This window comes from Haliaeetus albicilla, chromosome 5 (genome assembly GCF_947461875.1).
Source record: "Haliaeetus albicilla chromosome 5, bHalAlb1.1, whole genome shotgun sequence".
In the NCBI taxonomy this organism is placed as follows: domain Eukaryota; kingdom Metazoa; phylum Chordata; class Aves; order Accipitriformes; family Accipitridae; genus Haliaeetus; species Haliaeetus albicilla.
This window is the reverse complement of record NC_091487.1, coordinates 3769770-3790847: the sequence shown is the minus strand read 5'-3', so window position 1 is coordinate 3790847 and position 21078 is coordinate 3769770. Positions and strand designations below refer to the sequence as shown.

The following is a 21078-nucleotide window of genomic DNA, read 5'->3' as shown; positions in this document are numbered from 1 at the left end:
GATCCTGGCGGCAAAATTTAAGAAAAAAAAAAGTATGCTACTGCAACATTTCGCTTTTTTAAGTCCATTTTTGCAGTTGGCTCCGTAAAAGTGGCATTTGCATGTTGTCGCCCTACAAATCCCAAGTCTTCGACCTGTCAGGTTGTCGCGAAATGGTGACAGGAGACGCAAAGTCAGGTAGTGGAGCGACTGGAGAGGAACTGGCCCAAGCGCAGCCTTTTTTTGTGAGAGCTTAAAATCGTGAAATGGTAACGCAGAGCAGCAGAAGAGCTGCCAGCACCAGGGAGCATCCCAGGGAAAAGGCCAGCGTGGGTGCAAGGCTGCCTGGGGACACGCCGGGATGGGAACTGGAGGACCTTTCCCCCCCTGGGGACCTCTCCCACAGCGAGATGAAGGAGCAATGGAAGCCAAGCCATCAAATGCCTTCAAATGGAGGGGGATTAATTTAAAAGTATAGCTGGACGTACTGGTCTTTGCTAAACACAGCCTACGGGGAGGGGAGAGCCCCCTCCCTCTCCCCCCTGGACGGCAGGGCTGGCTCGCTCCGCAGGCTCGTGCAAAAAACCGTTCGACGTCTGGTTTTAGGAAAATACAGGGGTTTTTATAGGCCAAGGATGAAATCTGGAGGCTACACTTAGTAGCAGACAATGCAGCCCCCCACTACCCAGAAGTCGCTCGCTCCCTCCTGCGTAAGGCAATTAGCTGCCCCCAAAACGGCCGGCGTTAGCAGTAATTAGCAATTAGGCACCAAGACCCACGGTCAGCGCCCGCCTTGCTGAAGAGGAAGGGCTATTTTTAGAGGACAAAAGGAAATTGCCGGTAACGTGCCATTATTTTCGGAGCCTGTAGAAATGGCACAGGATGCTCCCTGGCACCCCTGCGCCGCGGATGCCGAGGGTGCTGGGGAAGGGGGGCAGAGGGGATACCCCAACGCCAGAGGTGTGCAGCCTCACGTCTCCATCCCCATCCCTCTACCAGGGCATTTGGAAGAGGGATGGATGGCAAAGGCAGGGAGGCTCCACTGCAGATCCCAGGGATGTCCCGGGCTCCTGGGGGATGGCGGAAAGCTGTTGTGTGAGGTACTGATAACCACAGCCTTGGCTGGAGGAAATAGGTGCCAGGCTCAGCAAACCTGGCAATATCAAGAAGAAAAGAGCTGGCTAATTATGTTCTGAGGAGTTTAATTAGCGCTAGCGGCATGGGAGATGGGAAGGTGGCCCTGGGTGTTGGAAAGGGGGAAGGCTGCAGCACCAATCCTCTATCAGACACTGGAGAATCCACACGCTTCATCCAAAAACATGGACTCAGGGAAGAGAAAATGAAGAGCCTCCCCTGCCCACATGCTTGCAGAGAGCGAGGCCTCGGGAAATCCTCACTGGGCATCTCGAGAGGAGCTCTCTCTCGGAGGCGGCAGCTCTGCCAGCATCCCTGCACTCTGCCTGAGGCTGGACGCTGTCCCGGGCTCTCGGGCAGGATCCTGCTCGAGGTCACATCTTTAACTAACATGGTGGAGCTTCCTCCTTTGGGGAAACTCACCCAGGTGCTGCCCCTAAATATCCATCCCACCCTCCCCAAGCGGAGCCCGCTCCAAGCAGAGGAAGAGGGAGAATAGAGGGATTAAAGGGATGGAGTGTGGCAGGCAGAGAACGGCTTCACTCATCACACTGGTGACCGCTGCCTGGCAGCCCCTGGCCCCAGCCTGGCAACAGGCTACGGCCCCCCCAGCCCACTGCGGTCCCCATGTCCCAGGGCCCTCCTGTCACCGTCACCTACCCAGGCTAAGGGGTGATGCCTGTGCTGGGCTTCGCTGCTTTGGAAACAGGGGAGCATTTTTTGGGGGGGGGGATCATTAGGAAAAAAGCAAATCGTGCCTTGCTCGGCAGCCTGGGCGCTGGAACTGGATGCCACTTTCATAGAAATCACCAAAAAACAGGATTGAAAGGATCAGTCCATCCATTCCTCCGCCCGAGGCAGGAGTTGCCCTAACCTGTTCTCCGGAGCCGAACGATGCTGGAGCAGAGAGCACAATAAATGTAAGATGTGTTCATTAAATTCATAAGCGTTTCATCACTCACTTAAGCCTGGGAGCATTTTAAATTCACCAAGAGTCAAAGTAATGCAAACAACTGTCACTTTATTGTCATTTCCAGCCGTACCGCAAAAGGCACACAACAAACTTCATTGGTACAAAATAATTTCGCTGCGGGGTTTTTTTTGTATAGTTTTTCCTTGCGTTTTTCTTTTGCAACGCAGTCACTGGCTCTCCCATCGCCCCGACGGGAGGATCCTTTCACAGAAAGGACTATTTCGTTCGTGCAGACAGATAGCTCATTATTGCAGGGGGAGCGGCACGAAGGGCAGGCGGGTACGGCCACCCCGTCCCCCCCGGGACCCGCGCGGCCGCCCCAGCCACCTGCGGAATAAATGGCACCTCTGTGTCCCCCCGCTTCCCGGCTCGGCCCCGTCGGCTCCCCCAGCTCTGCTCCCGCTTGCCCAGGGGTGAGCTCCATCGCAGCCCCCACCATTGCTCTGAGCCCGGCTGGGCTGTTGCGGTTCGGGTTCGGTTGCAGGATAATGGGCTGGGGGGGGGCCAAGAAATGCATTTCTTTACACCAGTTACCCTTTTGCTCCCTCCAACTACGTGTTTCTGCAGAGTAGCAGGGTGAGGGTCCCACGGAGGAACCCCGGGGCTCACCGGCGGATGGGGTGCCAGCAGGACCCCCCCCATCTGGGTGCTGCAGCCCCGCTGCCTCGCAGCAGAGGGGGAAAAAAAGAGACTTGGGATGAATTTAGGGGATTTTCCTGCCTGTACCAGCCCGTGGCAGACCCACGTTGCTGGTGCACGCACCGATCCCCCGGCACACAGCAAACCCCGCGGATGGGGGTCTGCGGTGGGGCTGCTGCTAGCAAACGCCGGCATCCCAGCCTGGGGTGCGGTGCCCACAAAAGAGGCTTTTGGGGTGTTTGCTGGGGTCCCCCCGAAACCAAAGCGGGGCACATAGCCCTGAGCCGCCGGGCAGCATCCCCCCAGCTGTGCTGGGTGGCTTTAGGGGAGATAAAGAGAGGTTTTAGGGACCACCAGCCTCCTGCTCACCCTGCCAGCGTTTGGCTACCTACATTATTTTCCCATAATATCCAGCGTCGCCAGGCCCTCGTGCCAGGCAAGACCAAGCTCTGGGTTGGGGACACGCTGTGCCGGTGCCACGGTCCCGCAGCGCAGAGCCACGGCAGTGCCCGATGCTCTCCCCTACCAGCTCCCATATCGCAATAAGACTGAGGTTTTTTTTGCACTGTGCCAATAGCTATGCTCCTTTTCTTTTGGTACCAGTTCCCTCTTCTCGGCTTCCTTCCCCAACATTTCTTATAAAAATAAGATTGTGCTTATTTATAAAATAATAATTTTTTTTTTTAAGAAAAGTTTCCAGTTAAAAAAAGGTGGTATATCAAAATATGGCAAAACTTTGGCTGTCAATAGCTAAACTCTAATTAAAAATACCGACTAAAAAGGCATTGTGCTGTGAATATTAGCTGCTGTAATGCTTTACCCTCCGGTACCGATGGTAAATGTTACACCTGGGCAGGCTGGCTTCCCTAGGACACACTCAGAAGCCGCTCTTGGGTTTTTCTAGCACATCACCATCATCCTTTAGCAGAACTATTCAAACTGTAAGAGACTTAAAGACGCATGAAAAGCCTTGGTAAAATACAACGGAGACTGCACCGGGAAGAGCCACACTTACAACGCAGTTGCATACATATTCTTCTTGAGAGGAAAGTCTGTTTTCTCACCTTAGTGCTTAGAAAAAAATATGATTGTTTATATGGTTCATTAAAGAAGAGAGGCAGATCCTTTGTATAAAAGGTATTTTAGAGCAGAAGTAAAACACGAATGGGTCTATAAGATCCAGACATATATAAACATACATACCTCGATATATTTATATATGTAATCTCTATATATCCAAAGTTTGGGATGCATTATTGCAATATCCTTACAGATGACCTATTCCTTTCCATTCTCCTTTGCTTTTGTTTTTCTTGGGTGGGGTTTTTTTTTTTTTGGTTTTGGGTCGCTCTGGCCTGACCTCCAGCACGTGGGTTTTTTGGATGAACTGGGTTGATGCTCTGCCCCAGCAGCTGCTGGCCTTCCTCCACGGTACATCACCTGTGCCTGGAGATCCCCGGCTGGTTATTGCTTAATTCTCTCTTCCCATACTGGCCTTTAGGGTATTTACATTTCTTTGGCTTGACTTGAACACAACAGTCTGGCACTTTTCTCTCCGGCGTCAGTTGCCACCGAGCCGCTGCCGGAGCCGCCGGCAGCGCTGAGGATGGGGGCAAGGAGGAGAAGAGGTCACCTCGCCACGAGGCAATGAGAAAACACGAGTTGGCTTCTGCTAGCTCTGACGAGTCGCGCTTCTCGCAGTCGAAATAAGACAACTTGTGTTTGGCACTAACTCATCTGGAGGAGAAAGGATGCTTGGAGGACCGCCGGCAGGACTCCGCCGTGCCCGGGGGTCTCCATCCCGCCCGCCGTCGGGGTGATCCTCCGAGTGCAATGGTTTCCACGACCTCGGTTTTCCAGGGAATCGCTGCGGGGTGGGGGGGAAGGCGGCATCGACGGCCCCCGATGCTGGGCAGGGAGCCCCAGCCTTCCCGAGAGCGGGCAGCCGGTCCTGCCACCCCCCGCCAGCGCTCAGACGACAAACTCGGGGACTTCGTCATGGGTGAGATCCAAGGAGAAGTATTTGCTGGTTCTTTTGACGGGGAAGGTCTCCTGGATGTTGATGCACTGCTGGGCCAAGCAGCCGTTGCAGTAGAGCCCTTCCTCCTCCAGCCCATGGGCACAGCCAAAGGTGTAGCTCTGGGCTGTATCCTGGCAGAGGTTGGCCAACTGTAAGAAGTCCTTCTGGTAGAGCCGAATGTCATCCAGGCTCAGGCTGTGCCGGTCCGTCGACGTCTTCGGTTTCCTGCACGTTGTCTGGGCAAAGCAAAGAGGAGGCTCAGGACCTGCCGGGAAGCCAAGGGGGTCGGGGAAACCCAAACCCCCGGTGCCGGCAGGATTTTGGGTTTCACCAAAGCTCCACCGGCACCACATACCTGGGGTAAGGAGTCGGTGCTCTGCCCTCGCAGCTTCACCACCGTCTCCGAGGAGCTGGAGGTGGAGGAGCTGATCTCCTTCACGATAAGCCCTGCGCGGAGGAGAGAGGAAGAGGAGGGTGTGAAGGTTATTTCGAGGCTTCCCAGCTCTCTTGGGATCCGTGCCCGCTGCCCTTGCCGGCTTGCCCTTCCTCTGGGGCGAAGGCACCCTCGGCTCGATGGGGTGCCTTCACCCCAATGGCTCCGCTTGCAACCAGCTTTACCCACAAAGCATCCCAAATTTGCACCAAAATGGCATCCAAAGCCATCCCCAGGGAGCCTGGCACCCCAGAGACCTCCTAGTAGCACCCAGTATGGAGGTGGAAATGTGGGTGACTCTCTGGGTGCAGGCACAGCTCCAGAGAAGCCAGGCTCACACATGTGATAACAGCACCCATGCTCATGGGAACAAGCAAGGGGTTGTCATGAAAAGGAGAGCAGGGGCCAGCAATTGAGAACATCCCTAAAATTACGTCCATTGCCCGTGGGCAGCTCCTGCCATCATCCCCTGGTATCTCCAAATAACCTGGCGTGCCTGGGCACAGCCCTCTGTGCCACAGGGCAGCTGCACGGAGCATCAGTCCTGCTCCGAGCAAAACCTGCACCTTTCCTGGGCAACCCCTTCTTTTTATAGTTTCACCAAATTTACCCCATCTCTCCTTTGACCGATCAGGCGAATGGCTTTTTCTGGTGTCCCAAATGGACGCCTCGGGCTAATTTTGCTCTGCTGACCACCGAAGGTGTGACTTGCATTGGGGAATTGGAAATAAAAAGCATCCGCCGCCTTACCCGAGTGCCCGTTGAACTTGCGCGACAGCAGCATGTCCTCCGTGATGTAGACGCACATGTCGGGGCTCACCTCCATCTCGCCAGCCTGCTCCAGCTCCCGGGGGTCATCCACCAGCATCTCGATTTCTGCAGGCGAGGAAGAGGCGGGACGAGTCATCGAGGCGCGCCTTCAGAGCACCCTCCAACCCCAATGACCTGGGGAGACCCAAGCTGGAAAGCCCACGCTTAGCTGGTTATCTCACCATCATCCTGGGAATCCTCCTCCAGCCGGTCCTTCCCACCGCTCTCCACTCCGGAGGTGTGGGAGCTGCCGTGGCTGGTCATGGAGCTGCAGGTCTTCAGCTTGCGGTGGGCGCCGGCGCCCGAGAAGGCGTCCTCGGGCCCCATCTCCCTGGGTTTGGGGTCGGTCTCGATGCCGGAGGTATGGGAGCTGCTGTGGCTGGCGGTGGAGTGCCGGGAGAGGCGCTTGTGCCGGATGCTGCCCGCGCTGCTGCCGCTGGCCCGCGAGCGCTTCTCCAGCTGCTCCATGTCCAGGTCCAGGGTGTCGCTGATGTAGGACTCGCGGTACTGCTTCTTCTCTGCCAGGCCAGCGGCACGCCGTCGGCACGAGGCAGCCTGCCCCCCCCGCCAACCCCCTGGGGTGCCCTGCCCCCCCCCCCCCCCGACACCGAGCACCCAGGGCCACCCTGAGCCCGGTTTGGGTGGCACACCAGGAGCCAGCCCTGTCCCGGTGGCATCTGGGGATGGGGACGTGGGGTGGGGAGCCTCAAATTCGGTGTGCTCTGTGCCATCCCTCCAAAGGAGGAGGAGGAGGAAGAGGAAGCAGAGGAGAAGGAGGAGGAGGAAGAAGAGGAAGAGGAGGACAAGGAGGAGAAAGAAGAGATGGAAGAGGAAAAAGAAGAGAAAAAAAGAGGAGGAAGGAGAGGGGGAGGAGGAAGAAGGGGAAGAGAAGGAAGAAGAGGAGGAGGACAAGGAGGAGGAGGAGGAAAAAAGAGGAGAAAAAAGAGGAGGAGGAAGGAGAGGAAGAGGAGGAAGAAGGGGAAGAGAAGAAAGAAGAGGAGGACAAGGAGGAGGAAGAGGAGAAGGAGGAGAAGGAGAAGAGGAGGAGAAGGAAAAAATAGGAGAAAAAAAAGAGGAGGAGGAAGAAGAGGGGGAGAAGGAAGAAGAGGAGGAGGACAAGGAGGAGGAAGAAGAGAAGGAGGAGAAGGAGGAAAAGGAGGAGGGGAAAGAGGAAGATGAGGAGGAAGATCTTATGTTTGCACAAGGGCTTTCTGAGCTTGGAGATGGGATGCGGTGCACTGGGAAGGCCTGCACTGAGGCACTGGGAGGAACTGGGCCATCAGGGACCGCAGCAGGGCTTGTGCCCATCCCTAAGCAGCCGGGGGGGGTTGTTCTGCGAGCACCCAGCCCAGCACGGTCCAGGGGGGACATGGGGACAGCCACCCCCCCCGACATGCTCCCAGCCACGGGGGCTGCCGCAAGGACCAGGCACTTGGTACGGGCAGAAAAGCCGGGTGGGAGCCCAGCACCGGTGGGATTTGCGCCCTGAGGGGGGGGTCACCTACCCTCGTTCTCCTCCAGCTTGCGGACCTGGCGCAGGACGGGCTGCAGGTTCATGTAGAGCCGGTGGCTGCTGCTGAGCAGCTGCAGGAGGTGACGGGAGCGCAGCGGGCAGCCCGTGTAGTAAATGAGTTTTCTGGCCGAGGGCAGCCCGTCTGGCAGGATCTCAAACTTCTTACCCTACGTGGGAGAGGGGGGGAACATCAGCCCCGGAAAGAAAAATACTCTAATTCTTGCCCGGTCCTGCTACAGCCCAATTATTAATCCCCCCGAGCCTGCAATTGCCCCGCTTGAGGTCTGTGCAACAACACCCCATGCCCAAACCAGAGCCCAGGAGCGACGGGGGCAGAGATGCTCTGCCTGGGGATGGTGGGACTCACCACGAACACCAGTTTCCCCACGTTCGTCCAGGGGAAGTCGTAGAGGAGCTGCTTTTCTTCGTCCAAGTTCTGCAAAAAGAGAAGGGCCAGTTCCAGCTGAGGATGCCGGCCGTGGGCAGGGAGCCGAGCGGTTGTCCTTGCTCAGCCGCCTACCTGGAAGATCTGGATGCCCCGCGTCGTCAGCCCCAGCGTCAGGGAGGCATCTACCTCCCTTTTGTCCTAAAGGGGACAAAAATTAGATGGTTTTAAATACAGTATTTGCAGTATGAAGTGGGTAAATCTGCACCCCTCCCAGCCCAGGTACCCTCCTGTAGTCACCCCATCTCCCGTGTAGCCACGTGCGGTAGGTGCCACGTTAATCATAGAATCATTTATGTTGAAAAAGACCCTTAAGATCATCGAGTCCAACTGTTTAATTAACAAGGCATGCACACCACCCGGTCACATCCTCAAACATCCCCCCTGGTCTCACCCCCAGGCACCTGCCACCCCCCTCACCGCCCAGAAACACCCTGGCTTAAGGGTCTGGATGAACAATTTAACCTCAGAAAACTTGGAAGGACCTTCAGAAACAGACCTGGGGCACTTTTACGCTTGAGCCCAACCTGCTCCCGCACCGGCACAGAGCTGCTGACGGTGGGGCAGCCCATCCTGCCTGCAGCAAACCAACCTCTTTGCTGGGAGAAAAACCCAGCATGCATTTCTTAGGGAGAAGATACTAAAAAATAAGATCCCAGAAACCTTGCGGCTGCCTCCTCGCACGCCGGCAAACCTCTCACCTCTCCGTAACTTCTAGAAAATGGTAGGACTATAAAAAGCTGCATCTCCCTGCCTCTGGGAGCAAAGCCCTGCCCTCGAGACCGCTCCGCTCCAGCCGGCGAGTGCCAATTCAAACGCCGCTCTTCCCAAAATACCTTAGAAATTGCTTGGCAGTTGCTTCTTTCAATAAAAAGCAACCCCAAGTCTGAAACCGAGCCTGGGCTCGCAGCCGGGGCTCACCTTGTACAACCTGTAGTAGTGCACAGCTACGTCGTCCAGCCGGACGGCCTCCTTGATGTACTTGAGATGGGCTTCGGAGGCCGTCAGGGCGAACTGATCCTTGTGCATGTTTGGAACGTGCTTCAGGATGTAGTCCTTGCCCCTCTTTGCAACGACCTGTATGGAGAAGAAGAGAAGCTCATCCAGGGGAGCTGCTCCGTGCTTGCTTGGGGCCGGTTGCCAGCCCCGGCGCTCCCGGCCAGCGGTGATTTCCAGGGAAAAGGGAAATAGGAGCAAGATGCTCCATTTTAGAGCTGCAAGTTAAAATAAAATAAATACAGTGGCCAACAACTTCTCATTGCCAGCAGGATTTCCCACTGGGAAGTAGAGCTTTGCTTGGCGTGCCCGTCCCGTGGAGCTCACACCTCCGGTGTTACCCGTGCCAGGGCAAAACCCAGAAAGCACATAAAGTGGGCAACGGTGCCCACAACTTTATTACTAATCTTCCCCTTCCCAGCATCTGCTGGCAGCCCCGGCTGCGGGGAACCACGGGGGAGGTTCAGCTGTTTGGGCTCCAAAGGCACATCAGACGTGGCTGCGCAGCCCCTTGCCGCTCCTCTCTAATATTTACCCGTCTGGTAATAAACGGACTTGGTTTTGGGTACCCTGCAGAGGCTGGTGCCATGTCCTTGCTGCGGGAAGGGGTGTCCCTGCCGTGCCACACGGGACCGCTCCCTACTCCGCTCCTGCGCAAAGTCATCAGGATGGCATCACCCCAGCGCCCAGCTCTGCCTGCCGGTCGGAGGTGACCTGGGGCTGTGTGTCACCCCATGCCCTGCCTCAGTTTCCCTCCAGGACTGTCCCAGAAGCTGCTTACACCCACGGCCGCCGCCAGCACGGAGGACACCGCTTCCCAAAGGGCTGCAAAGCCTGCACCCGATGACGGTAGGGTGATGCCGTGATGGCACGTAGCACGCGGAGAAACCTCCCTGAGCATCCCTGCAGCACACAGGGCAATCCCCACCAGCGGTACGAGCTACCCCAGCCACCACACCGACCCCAACCCTCCCTGCCCGCAGCTATTTGCAGCCCCGCAGTTGTCGGAGGTTATTAATAACCGGGACTAAGCCAGAGATAGGAAGGCAGCAGGAACGCCGGCCGCTCGGGAAGCCTCCGAGCAGCCCAGCATCAGCAGCCTCGTGAGCGTTCCCACGAGCTTAGGAGCGGGGACCCCATCACAGCACACTTACCCAGGCGGGGAAATAGGCTTCGGGCTCAAAGTACTTCCCGTAGTGTTTGTTGCGCTTAAAGTCGCCCAGGTCGGCTTGGAGGGCGAAGGCGGTGAGGAGGAAATAAGCCTCCTCGCGCAGCACGCACTGCGAGTGCAGCACTTGCTTCCGCAGGTGCCAGTAGTAGTAGTAGCGCGCCGTCCGGTCGCTGCGGGAGAGCAGAGGAGAGAGGGGAGGAGAAGGGAGCCAGCGGGACACCCACCCACCCACGACCGAGACCACGGGGTGGGAGACGGCTCTGGCACCTTCCTCCCGGTGCGACGCTCTTCGATAAAAAAAAAAGAGCACTGGGCGCTGAGTTGTTTGCTCCCTTTTCTGTGCTGAAATTTCCAGACCTCCCACAGCCAGAATAACCCCCCCGAAAGCAGCCCTGCCTGGCTGCAGGTGCCACCGTGTCCCCATGCACCCAAGACCCTAAAAACGTTTTTTATTTTTTTCCCTGAAACAGGACCTGAAGCTCCCATCCAGCCACAGGTACAGGCGTGAATTAAAATCAGGCTGTGCCGCGGGTTAAGCTGTGACAAAATCCTAAACGCGATGGCCCCAGTCCCCCAAAAGGCTTTGTCACCGCTGGCTGGGAGCGGTGTCCCCACCTGCCCCTGCCACCCAGCCCCAACAGAAAGGACGAGTTTTTGGGTGCGCGAGCAGCACCCCGCAGCATCCCAAAGCTGCGCGGCCCCAACGAGGGGTACCCGAGCCAGGGGCACCCTGGGGTGCTCCCCTGCCAGCCGTTTGCCCTGGGTGGGTGCCCACTGCCGTGGGGACGGGTGGGTGAATCCTACCTGATCAGCCTGCCGTTTTCCACGTAGTACTGCACTCGGAAATGGATGATCATCGGGGGGCCAAACTGGTCGATCCCCTGGAACGGAGGAAATTTTCAGGGCTCCTGCGGAGACCCGAGCATCACGCCCCAGCCCTTCATCTCCGCTCACCTGGGGCCAGGTCCGTCACGGCCACCCCCTTGCCCCCCACAGGGAAGAGTTCACTCACTAACACCGACCACAGTTTTTCCCGAATTACAGTTTGACACCTATTTTTCCCCCCAATATGCTGAAACACGAAGGGGATTTGGATTTAAAGAAGTAGGCAGCTGGGTTCGAGACCCCCCAGGGAGGCTGTAGCCCCCCCACCGCCGCTGTCCCTCTCCCACCCCTCCCCAGCCCGTCACCCACCAGTCCCTGTACCGGGTGCCAAAGCAGCGCCAGCACGGGACCCTTCACGCCAACCCCCTTGGCACATTGCATTGAAATAATAAAAAGGTGTTTTGGGGGGAAAAAACCCCAAATGCTCGAATTTTAGAAACTGGAAGAAAGAGCCACCTTAAAAATTCTGCTGAAGTATAAAGAAATATGGGAGAAAAAAAAAATATCACAGCCCCGGGGTGGGGAGCGTGGAGGACGCGTCCCCAGCTGGTTGTGCACGGTGGCACTCGGGGTGACAGCCATCAAGCATCATCCGGGTTTTATTAATTTTGCACGCCCACCCTCCCCACCCCACGCTGCCTAACAGCCAAGTGCCCCCCCCCACCGCCTCGCCCCTCGGCTGCGTTCCCGTGTCCTGGAAGTGACCTGCGATGGGGACAGAGGTGGCCTTACTGCCGTCAGCTCTCCATGCAAGACCTCACCGCTGACCTTGCTGGCCTCCTTCTTCCACTCCTTGGGGCAGTACTTGTAGAGTTTCTGGGCCAGGTCCATGTACACGTGCTCATTGTCTGGGTGGGACAGAGGTGGCATCAGCATCCCCCCCCCGGCGTGTCCCCTGCATCCCACCAAAGCCCTGCCCTGGCCCCCCCCGACCCATCGGCGGGTGGTGTTGGTGTGGGGGTCCATAACCTCCTCATCACCTAAATGAGAGGCCACCAAAGGGCTGGGTAAGTTGGCACCCACCTTTGGGCAAACACGCAGCCCCGACGCGGTGGCATCGTGCCGAGCCGGGACGGCATCGGGCTGGACCGGCCACGGGCACTGAACCCACGGCGTGAGCCCCTGACTTACTCTGGATGACGCTGAGCCCGAAGAGGTGACAGTCCTTCAGCCTCAGGAGGTCACACACCTGCACCAGTAACTCGTGGCACAAAATCTTCACCTGCAAAAAAAAAAACCCCACACGTGGTCCCTGCTGCATCTGTGCCCGGCTGAGCCGGGCAGGCGGCACCGAACCCCCCCGCCGGGTCCCCGAGCAGGACTGGGGGGTGACAGGCTGGGCTATGGGGCTTATTTTTCCATAGGGACAATGTGGAAGTCCCCAAAAGCAGGCTCCCACCCTGGGGTGCGGGACCACAGCTGTCCTGGGGATGGGACGCACGGAGACCACGGGGCAGCTCGAGAGCAGCAGGCGGTGGTGGAGACCTCGCTGCAACCAGCCCGGCGCCAGGGAGATGGTTTTGGGGGCAGAAACCAGAATATTGGGTGGTGTTGAATTAAAAAAATTAAAAAGTGGGGGAATTTCACGTTCAATACTACATCCGAACCAGAGCCAAACCCCCTCCTGTTTATTCCCTGGGGTACAAGAGGCTGAATTGCCATCCGCAACGGATGCCGCCCCGTGGGATGGCACGCAGCAGGTCACCCGCCGAAAATCACGGTGCTGCCAGCAGCGCCTCGAGTCAAGAAGCAGCAGGAGAGCGTAAAACGCTGCCGCAGCCTTCAGGGGGAATAACTCGTGTGCATTTCTCCGGCAGGGCGAGAAGCAGGCAGGCTCAAAAGAAAAACCAGAAGCAAAACCGGAGCTTGCAAGCCCCCGGGTGTGATGAAAACGTCGGTGCTCAGGGGGTTTCCCTGGCCCCCCCGTGCTGCCTTACATTGATGATGATGTTGAGGGAGTCGTCGTTGGGGAGGAAGATGCAAACGCTGCGGCGGTCCTGCATGACTCTGTTGTTGTGGAAGGTCAGTTTGTTCATCGTGGTCCGGGCTCGGGGCTCGGGGCGGGCGGCAGGCACCTCACCGGCGGGCCGGGGCGGCCTCGGTCCCCGCGGGCACCATCCCTGCGGGCAAGAGAGGGGCTGAGCCCCGTGCATGGCACCCTCGGCTTCCCGCAGCCCAACGCGGGCATCCTTCCCACCCACCACCGTGTCCCCCCAGAAGCAGGTTGTCCCCCAAAACCCCCGAGCGCACCCCACCACGGCCACCCCGCAATCCCAACCCCGGCGCCGCGGTTAGGGCAACGCGGGATCGCAGCCGAGCCCAAAAAACCTGACCCAGCAGTTTTATTCTCCCGGCTCGGATTCAGAAAAACCTCAGGAAAGGCTTTCCTGGCATAATTAAAAAAACATAAAAGTCTATCTGCTGGGAACAAACCCGGCTCTGCCGGAGAGGAGCGGCGCGGCAGGTTTTGCTGCCGGCAGCAAAAAGGCGAGGGGCCGGTGCGGGGTCCTGCGGCAGGACCCCCGCATCCCTTTCGGCATCATTCCCCCCAGCTCCAGCTCTTTACAGGGGTTAAATAAAATAACCCAAGCGCTAACAGTGATTTGCAGGTGGGAATCGCTGTTTCTTGACATTTCCCAGTGTTCGCCTAAATCTGTACCGTACTGGGGCCGAGCAGGTGAATCCGGGGCTGAGCGGGTGAATCCGTCCTAGTGCTAACCCCAGGCAATTCTTCTTTTCAAGGGCAAATATTCCTTAAGCACTTTTTACCCCATGACCATCCCCAGGGACACAATGCACACATGACACCATGAGCAAGGATCTTTAAACTCTAAACTAGTTCACCGTTTTTCTAACCCATAGATTTATACAGTATAGCGTCTCCCTCTTCACCAAATATTTGCTTTGGTCGACATGAAAATGCCTTTGGCTTCCAAAACAGTTTAACTTGCATATTTGTACAGCAGGGAAAAAAAGCACCCGGAGGTGACTTTGTGTTAGGTAGTTACTGGGGTTTTGCAGAAGTTGGGAAATCCAGAGGTGATGCTCTCTCCCCATGTCACTCTGGGTTTGCAGCACTGAGGCCCCGCGCAACTGTGCAGCGTGGCTGTGCATTGCATCCATGCATTGTGGCAGTGCATCACGGCCATGCATTGCAGCCATGCATTGTGACGGTGCATTGTGGCCATGCATTGCAGCTGTGCATTGCAGCTGTGCATCATGGCCATGTATTGCACCCGTGCATTGCATTTGTGCATTGTGGTTGCGCATCGTGGCCACGCATTTCACCTGCGCAATCTATTTATGCGTTGTGCCCGTGCCTTGTGACCATGCATTGCATTTGTGCATTGTGGCCATGCATTGTGGCCGCACATTGTGGCTGTGCATTGCATCCATGCGTCGTGGCCACACGTCGCATCTGTGCGTCGCATCTGTGCGTCGCATCTGTGCATCGCGGCCGTGCCCAGACATGATTGATCCCAACTGGGAGCAAACAGTGCAGCCGATGGATTGGTTTCAAGGTTCATTAAAAATCACAGCGGTGAACAAAACGGGGCTGAAGGTATTTGGCAAACGTCCTCGTCCCGGCCGGGTGCCCGGCAGCTCTCGTGCACCGACGCGGGGCTGGGCGTGAAGCGACTTGCGCGGGCCGTGGCAGGGAGGGTGCCGTATCCCCGGCAAAGCAGCCATGCCCCGGGACACCCTCCAGCACCCTCCGCACCCCGCTCCCACCCAAAACTCTCCTGCAGCTCCAACGGGTGCACCGGAGCATCTTCCCACCACAGCCCCGTGGGCTACAGCCAGCTCAGAACTACAGCCACAGGCACAAACCACCCCTGATTTATTGGTAAACCCATCACCAGGGGGTTATTCTCTGCCGCCAGCACCGCAGCATCAGCATCCCTGCCACGGGAACGAGCCCGGAGCAGCCGGTCAGGAATGGGTCCCCCCTCCGCCACAGCCTCTGCACCAAGCCTTGCTCGTAGCAGGATCCCCGAGGAAAACACCTTCTTAAAAACACTTGGAAATGAAACCAAGTCTTCAGGGCACTGGCAAAAACCCCGGTGTCGCAGCTCATCACCTCACTGCCTCCAAATTGCCTTTAAAAACCAGGCAGGGGCCAGGCATCAGGCCCCACCATACAGCCTGTGTCGCCCCCGGGAGAGCTTCCCCATGGCACCGCGCTGCTCTTGGCATCCTGGGGCCACTCGTCCCCAGGCCAGTCAATATATTTACCCCTCCTCCTGCAGCCTGAATTGGTCCCTGAGCATCGGGGATTAAAACCCACGAGCTGGCAACAGCGGAGCACGGGCATCATGCGGCTCGGTGGGGACGGCACCGCGGGAGCCAAAGAAAACCATCTCCCCCAGAAGCAGCTCTGCAGGACCCTACCTCCAAGAGCAAGGAGAACACGGGAGGACAAAAAACCCCATATATTTTGGTATTTGTATAGAAAATGCTTCAGATCCTGCTGCTGAATGATAACGCCCCATCAGACGACCGCATAGGGCACTGTAGGGGTGGCCAGCGACTTTGCGAGACCCCCCCTCAGCTCCAAGAGCTTTCCCTGGGGCTCTGCCAGCCCTCTGCGAGCTGGAGCCGGGGTAGATTTAGCAAGTGGGCACAAAAAGCCCTTTCCAGGGTGATGTGCCTCCAGCAGCCTCGGCCAGACGCCGGCAAATTCTTTCCGAGCATCTGCTGCTCATTCCTACAATGTCAGCTTTGATTCCCCGGGACCCCGTGCCGCTGCCCTCACCGAGTCACTTCTGCTGCAGCGCAAGCGCCGACACGAGGCGTGAATATGCCCGGCTCCGAGCTGGAAAGAGCCTGGATTGCAGGGAGAGCCCCCCTGGAATACCACGCTGCGGGGAGGGAGATGACACCGGTCACCCCACAGCCCGAGCGGGAACCTCCACCGCGGGCAGTTTTGCAAGGGGTTTTCCATCCAGAGAGAGCAAAGCCAGCTGGAAAAAACACTGGGAATGAGGACTCGGGCACGGATCAGCCTCCACAGCGCCGGGAGATCCAGGTCTTCCAGCCACGTTTTTCCCTGCTGTAGGGAAAAGAGCATTAAAACTCCATAGGAAGGCATTGCAAACCCCTTATGCACCTTGTAACTCCGGGGCTACGCAGAGAAAATTCTTCGATCTGCCATGTTTTTCAGCCCAGGCTGCTGGAATATCGTCTCCCTCCCTCGTACCAACGCCACGGGATAAACCCCGTCGCAAAGCTCTGCTGTAAAGAAAACATCACGCAATAAACCTGCCGGCTGGCGCGGCTTGGAAAAGCAGCTCGGGCCGTCGCTGCTGACTCGGCGGGGGATTTATTCAGCACGGGGTCTTGCAAACACGGCCGAGGGCAGGCAGAGGCTGGGCCCGGTTCAGACGGAGGTGCCGGAGCAGTGTGCCAGGCTCTTGTAGGAAATATAAATTTGGATGCCATTTGAGGGCTGGGGATTTAACATCGCTTGAACTTGCTGGCTGAGGTGGGCTTTTCTTCCAAAGAAGCAAGAGCGCAGCTTCTGTGCACACGGAGCGAGGCTGGTTTGCATGTGCGGCATTTCTTCCCCGCTCCGTGGATTTAATTACATTTCTAAGAAGCGGCTGAGTCTCCGCGCCCATGGTTTTGGGTCAGGTTTGTACCCCTGTGGTAGCCACCAGACCATCACAGTGCCCACCGCTCAACCCAGCCTCAATCCCCAGTCCCCAGACAGATCCAGCCCCTTTCTTCATCACCCAAATTCCCTTGCCAAAATATCCATTTTTTTAAATTTCTGTCCTATCAGCCATTTAACCCATCGTCAGGCTTTTGTTCCAGTCCTCCCAAGCCACAACAGGGGCGAGGGAAAGAATTCGGCACGGGACTCACACGTAGGCACGGGCCGTCCTGCAGCAAAAGGCAGTCCAAAGTGCAGAGCAAGATGGGAAGATGAATTCACAGGGCAGGAATTTCTTGTTTTTAAGAGTTTAGAGTCGGTTTTACCCCACATCACAGGGCGCAGGTATGTGCGAGCTGTTATTACAAGTTTTAAGGCCGTCACTTAATGCAGCTTCTACTAACCCAAAAGCTAGATTAATTCCTGCTTGTGGTTGCCCCGTAATTAAAGTTGTCTCCAATTCTTCATGAACTCAACAGTTTCCTCCTAATGAAGAGAGGCAGATGAAAGAGACCTTCACTGGGAAAAAGGACTCGGTTATAAATATTACATTACTTCATCTGCCACAAAAGCTATTTGGATGCTGGAAACTCAGCCTGGGCAGCCGGGGGCCAGCCCCACCAGCCCCACCAGCCCCAGCACATGCCCTCGAGCACTGGAGGTGTCCAAAAAGCCTCTGCAAGGAAGGTTCCCCCAGGAGCTGGCCTGTCTCCACCTCTGCAACACTCCTCCTCTTCCTCCTCCTCCTCTTCCTCTCCTTTGGCTGCTGCAATGGGACAACAGCGACGGGCAGAGCGGGTGCTGGGGACACCCGGGGACACCCGCAAAGGGCCGAGCCAAGTGCATCATCCCCAAAATGGGATAATGGCCCCTCTGTCCCCTCCTATTTGTGTCGCAGCTGCGATGGCAGCGAGCGCTGGGGACGAGCCCCGTAGGACATCACATCAGGGCACGGGGAAACGCGGGCTGAGCCACGGCAGCTCGGGAAACTGCTCCCTCTCCGCATCCTTCTGCCGTGCACAGAGCTGAATCCAGCCTGGAAGCACTGATTTTTTCCATCCGCCTGCGACCCATGGCAGAGCCATCCCAGGCCTCTTTGTTCCCTTACTTTGGAGTGCTAAAATATAAATAAAACAGCCCGGCCTCCGCCGAGGATGCACGCAGAAGTGGATTTTGCCTGGCACAGGCTCCAGCGAGGGAGGGACGGCGCCTGCTCTTCCTCTTCCCTCTTCTGCTATTGAACCAGCCCCTTCCATTTTATTTCCTTCCGGAAAACTTCACCCCGAGCCTTTGGCATTAGAGCAATATCTGCTAAGAGAATCCAGTTGCATCAAGACTGGGTTGAGGGGGGGGATCATGCTCAGAACATCCCAGCTCCCCCATCTGGCTCCGGATCCTGTCCCCCCCCACCTCCTCCGCGTTCCTGGGGGCTTTATGAACCATCCCCCAGCGTTACCAGCAACAAGCCCAAACCTCCCAGAGCTCAGGTGCCGCTCCCAGGACTGCAGGCATCATTCCGAAGTATGCACGTGGACGTGAAGCATCGCCTTTGCTCCCCCCTCCATGGGCAGCCTGCAGCCCACACTAGCAGCAGCATCATCCGTAAATCCCTTGGGATTTGGTGGCTGCAGGATCCCTGGACCACAAAGCAGCCGTAAGGGCCAGAGTCACCATCCCGCATCCCCACGTTGCAGAGAGCACAGCCCCAAGTTTCCAAACCATGGACATTCCTATTTCATAAACCACTCACCCACCCCAAGATGCTCTGGCCCTGGGCAAACCCTTCCTCCCGGGGGAAAGCGCTTTTCGGAAGCCCCATCCCCAGCATCCTGCTCCTGGGCACACTCCCATATGTGGGATCAGCGCCCAAACCCATCCCCGCTCCGGGGAACGTGCGGCGCTTTGTGCACATGTGGAGGAAAAAAAAAAAAAAAAAAAAGGGATGCGAAGCGCTCTGCAGACAGCCGAAAGCCCAAAAACCAGCTCCATTTTATGCCGAAACGCCTGTAACCGCGCCTGGGCTATCCAGAGCCCCCGCTGCAGTCTTGCGGCATCCTCGCCTCCAGCTCCAGATCCGGCAAAACGAAGCCAAACCAAGTTACTTTTTTTTAATCCTGGAGCGGGCAGAGGGGGATTTGTCTTCCCCTGGCGCTCTCCGCTTCTCCGGCTGGGAGAGCTCCTCGGCCACGCCAGAGCCTCCATAAACTTCCCTGCCCTGGCAGCAACGGGGAAAAGCTCTTTCTTTTTTTTGGGGTTTGAAAAATATCCTAAGCCCACTTTTCAGACAAGGGGAAAAAAAAAAAAGCATAAAACTCAATTAAGAAGCAGGCAGATATTTTAACCACCGCCATCATTTGTGTACTCCATCTGGAGTCCAAAGGCTGCTTTTTTTTTTAGCAGGAGGGAGCTGACATCATCTTAATTTGAAATTCACATTTATTTTTACATCTGGTCTGAATTAATCTTTTTCAGCATACTGACTTTCATGTAATGGAATAATTGCTTACAGACTTGGGGTTTAAAGAGCCTAAATAAACCCAGTTTAAAAAAAGAAACCCCTTTACAAAATGATAGTAAAAAGCCAGTACCTATAACCAAACCCCAATACGCCTTCGGGACTGGGAGTTTTAAATTAAACAACATTGCTTTCAAGCAAGAGAACTCGAATTAAACCCCACTCTATCCAAGAATTGGAGAGGGTGAGCGGAGCCCCATGGAAAAACACCGACACAAACCAGCCGGGGAATTAGGCAGAGCAGGAAAGCTCCACATGCCGGGCTCCATCAGCGCCATGCCGAAGCATCTCTGGAAAAGGAGAGTTTGGCTTAGAGAGAAAAACATCCTCAAACATCCTCATGACCAGAAACACATCGGCCGTGAGCAGAAAAAAGCCGATTCAGGACTGCAAGGCCACGGCAAAAGTGGCGGGGGGCAGGGGGCACGGCAGGGCCGGGCACAGCCTTACTCCCACGTGCGAGTCAAAGGACACGGGAACACCAAGGACGGTCCTGGGAAACCTCAGCCTGATTTCCTCGCTGCCACGAGGGCACGATGTCAGTGAAAGGCCAATTTGAGCGCTGCGTGGGTTTATCCTCGCCCCTTCGAGAACCTGGCGGGGATTCACATCCCCAGTGGGAAACATGGAGAAGACCATTAGTGGCGCTACCAGGTACCAGCTTGCACCCCGAGCCATGGCACCCCCACGGCTGACCCACGGGTGGGGGCACCCATGGACAACGGGGTCCCACGGGTGACCGCGACCCAGAAACAGGAGGATCCATGGATGAGAGGACCCGCTGGCGAGGGGACAAACAGACGATGGCACCCACGGGTGAAGGATTCCATGGGCAAGCACCACCCACAGCCAAGAGGACCAACGGGTGAGGGGACCAACAGATGAGGGGACCCGTGGGCGAGGGATCCCATGGGCAAAGCACAACCCACGGGCAAGGGGACCCATGGGTGAAGGCAACCCATGGAAAAGAGATCTTACAAAGAGAACCCAAGGGTGAGGGGACCCACGGGTGAGGGGACCCATGGATGAGGGGACCCACTGGTGAGTGTGGCCCATGGGCAAAGGGACCCACCGGCAAGTGCGACCCACGAGTGACGGGACCCGCGGGTGAGGGGACATACGGGTGAGCGTGACCTAGGGGCGAGGGGTCCTACAGGCAAAGGGGACCTGCGGGCGACCGTGACCCAGGGCCGAGGGGATCCGTGGGCGAGCGTGACCCACAGGCGAGAGGACCCACAGGCGAGGGTGAGCGCGACCCACGGCTTAAGGAGACCCGCGGGCGAGCGTGACCCGCGGGTGAGGGCACCCGTGGGCAAGCGTGACCCACCAGCAAGGGGTCCCACGGGCGAGGGGGGGGGGGGGTGCACAGCCGCCGTGGCCGTGGCCGTGGCGGCGCGGGGGGGGGAGGCGGAGGGTCCGGCCGCTCTTTCCAGCCTTCCCGTCCCCGCGGGGCGGGCGGAGGAAATGACTCGCATTCCTGCAGCCGGGAGCCCCTTCTCGCACTTCTCCGGCACCAACTCCATCCCCCAAGCGCAACAAGCAACCGCCCTCGGCCCCACGCCGGGCCCACCCGCGGCAGTCCCGGGGAAGGGGCCGGGGGAGCCGGGCCGAGCCGAGCCGGGAGAGCGGTGCGGGGCGCCGGGCACGCACCTACCTGCGGCTGCGGGGACCGCGCTGCCTTGCCTTTTGCCTTGCTTTGCCTTGCTTTGCTGAGCCGAGCCGAGCCGTGCCGAGCCGTGCCGAGCCGTGCCCAGCCCAGCCCGCCGCCCCCGCCCCTTCCCGGGCCGCCCCGCACCGCCCCGAGCGGCACCGGCACCGCCTCCCGCCTGAACGCGGTTCCCGGGACAGCCGGAGCGGGTTAGGGGAAGGAGGAGGTGGGGGGGGGAACCAAAAACAAACCGGGCAGCCC

At 57.5% G+C, this 21078-nt stretch overlaps 1 protein-coding gene across 3 annotated transcripts; it reads right to left on the bottom strand.

Moving 5' to 3' along the window:
- Nucleotides 1–2114: 2114 nt before the first annotated feature.
- On the bottom strand, nucleotides 2115–20925 carry FRMD6 (FERM domain containing 6). Of its 3 annotated transcripts, none has more exons than XM_069783070.1 (14): nucleotides 20824–20925; nucleotides 12936–13118; nucleotides 12130–12220; nucleotides 11704–11846; nucleotides 10918–10994; nucleotides 10097–10283; nucleotides 8868–9023; nucleotides 8022–8087; nucleotides 7869–7937; nucleotides 7494–7668; nucleotides 6171–6506; nucleotides 5929–6054; nucleotides 5101–5192; nucleotides 2115–4981 (listed from the first exon to the last, which is right to left on the bottom strand). In XM_069783070.1, exons 2-14 carry the CDS (start codon nucleotides 13032–13034, stop codon nucleotides 4697–4699), a joined length of 1902 nt encoding a protein of 633 aa, XP_069639171.1. In that variant the 5' UTR covers nucleotides 13035–13118; nucleotides 20824–20925; the 3' UTR covers nucleotides 2115–4696. The 3 variants fall into 3 exon arrangements, with proteins under 3 accessions (XP_069639171.1, XP_069639174.1, XP_069639173.1); XM_069783073.1 differs by having other exon boundaries at nucleotides 11767–11846; XM_069783072.1 differs by having other exon boundaries at nucleotides 20820–20842.
- Between the last annotated feature and the right edge of the window lie 153 nt (nucleotides 20926–21078).

Excerpts from the sequence above, each read along its gene's own strand:
- FRMD6 (XM_069783070.1), bottom strand. The coding sequence starts at position 13,034 with ATGAACAAACTGACCTTCCACAACAACAGAGTCATGCAGGACCGCCGC. Across the intron at positions 10,284-10,917 it reads GAAAACGGCAGGCTGATCAG|CGACCGGACGGCGCGCTACT; the intron begins GTAGGATTCACC and ends GCTCTCCCGCAG. Across the intron at positions 9,024-10,096 it reads AAGCCTATTTCCCCGCCTGG|GTCGTTGCAAAGAGGGGCAA; the intron begins GTAAGTGTGCTG and ends TTCTCCATACAG.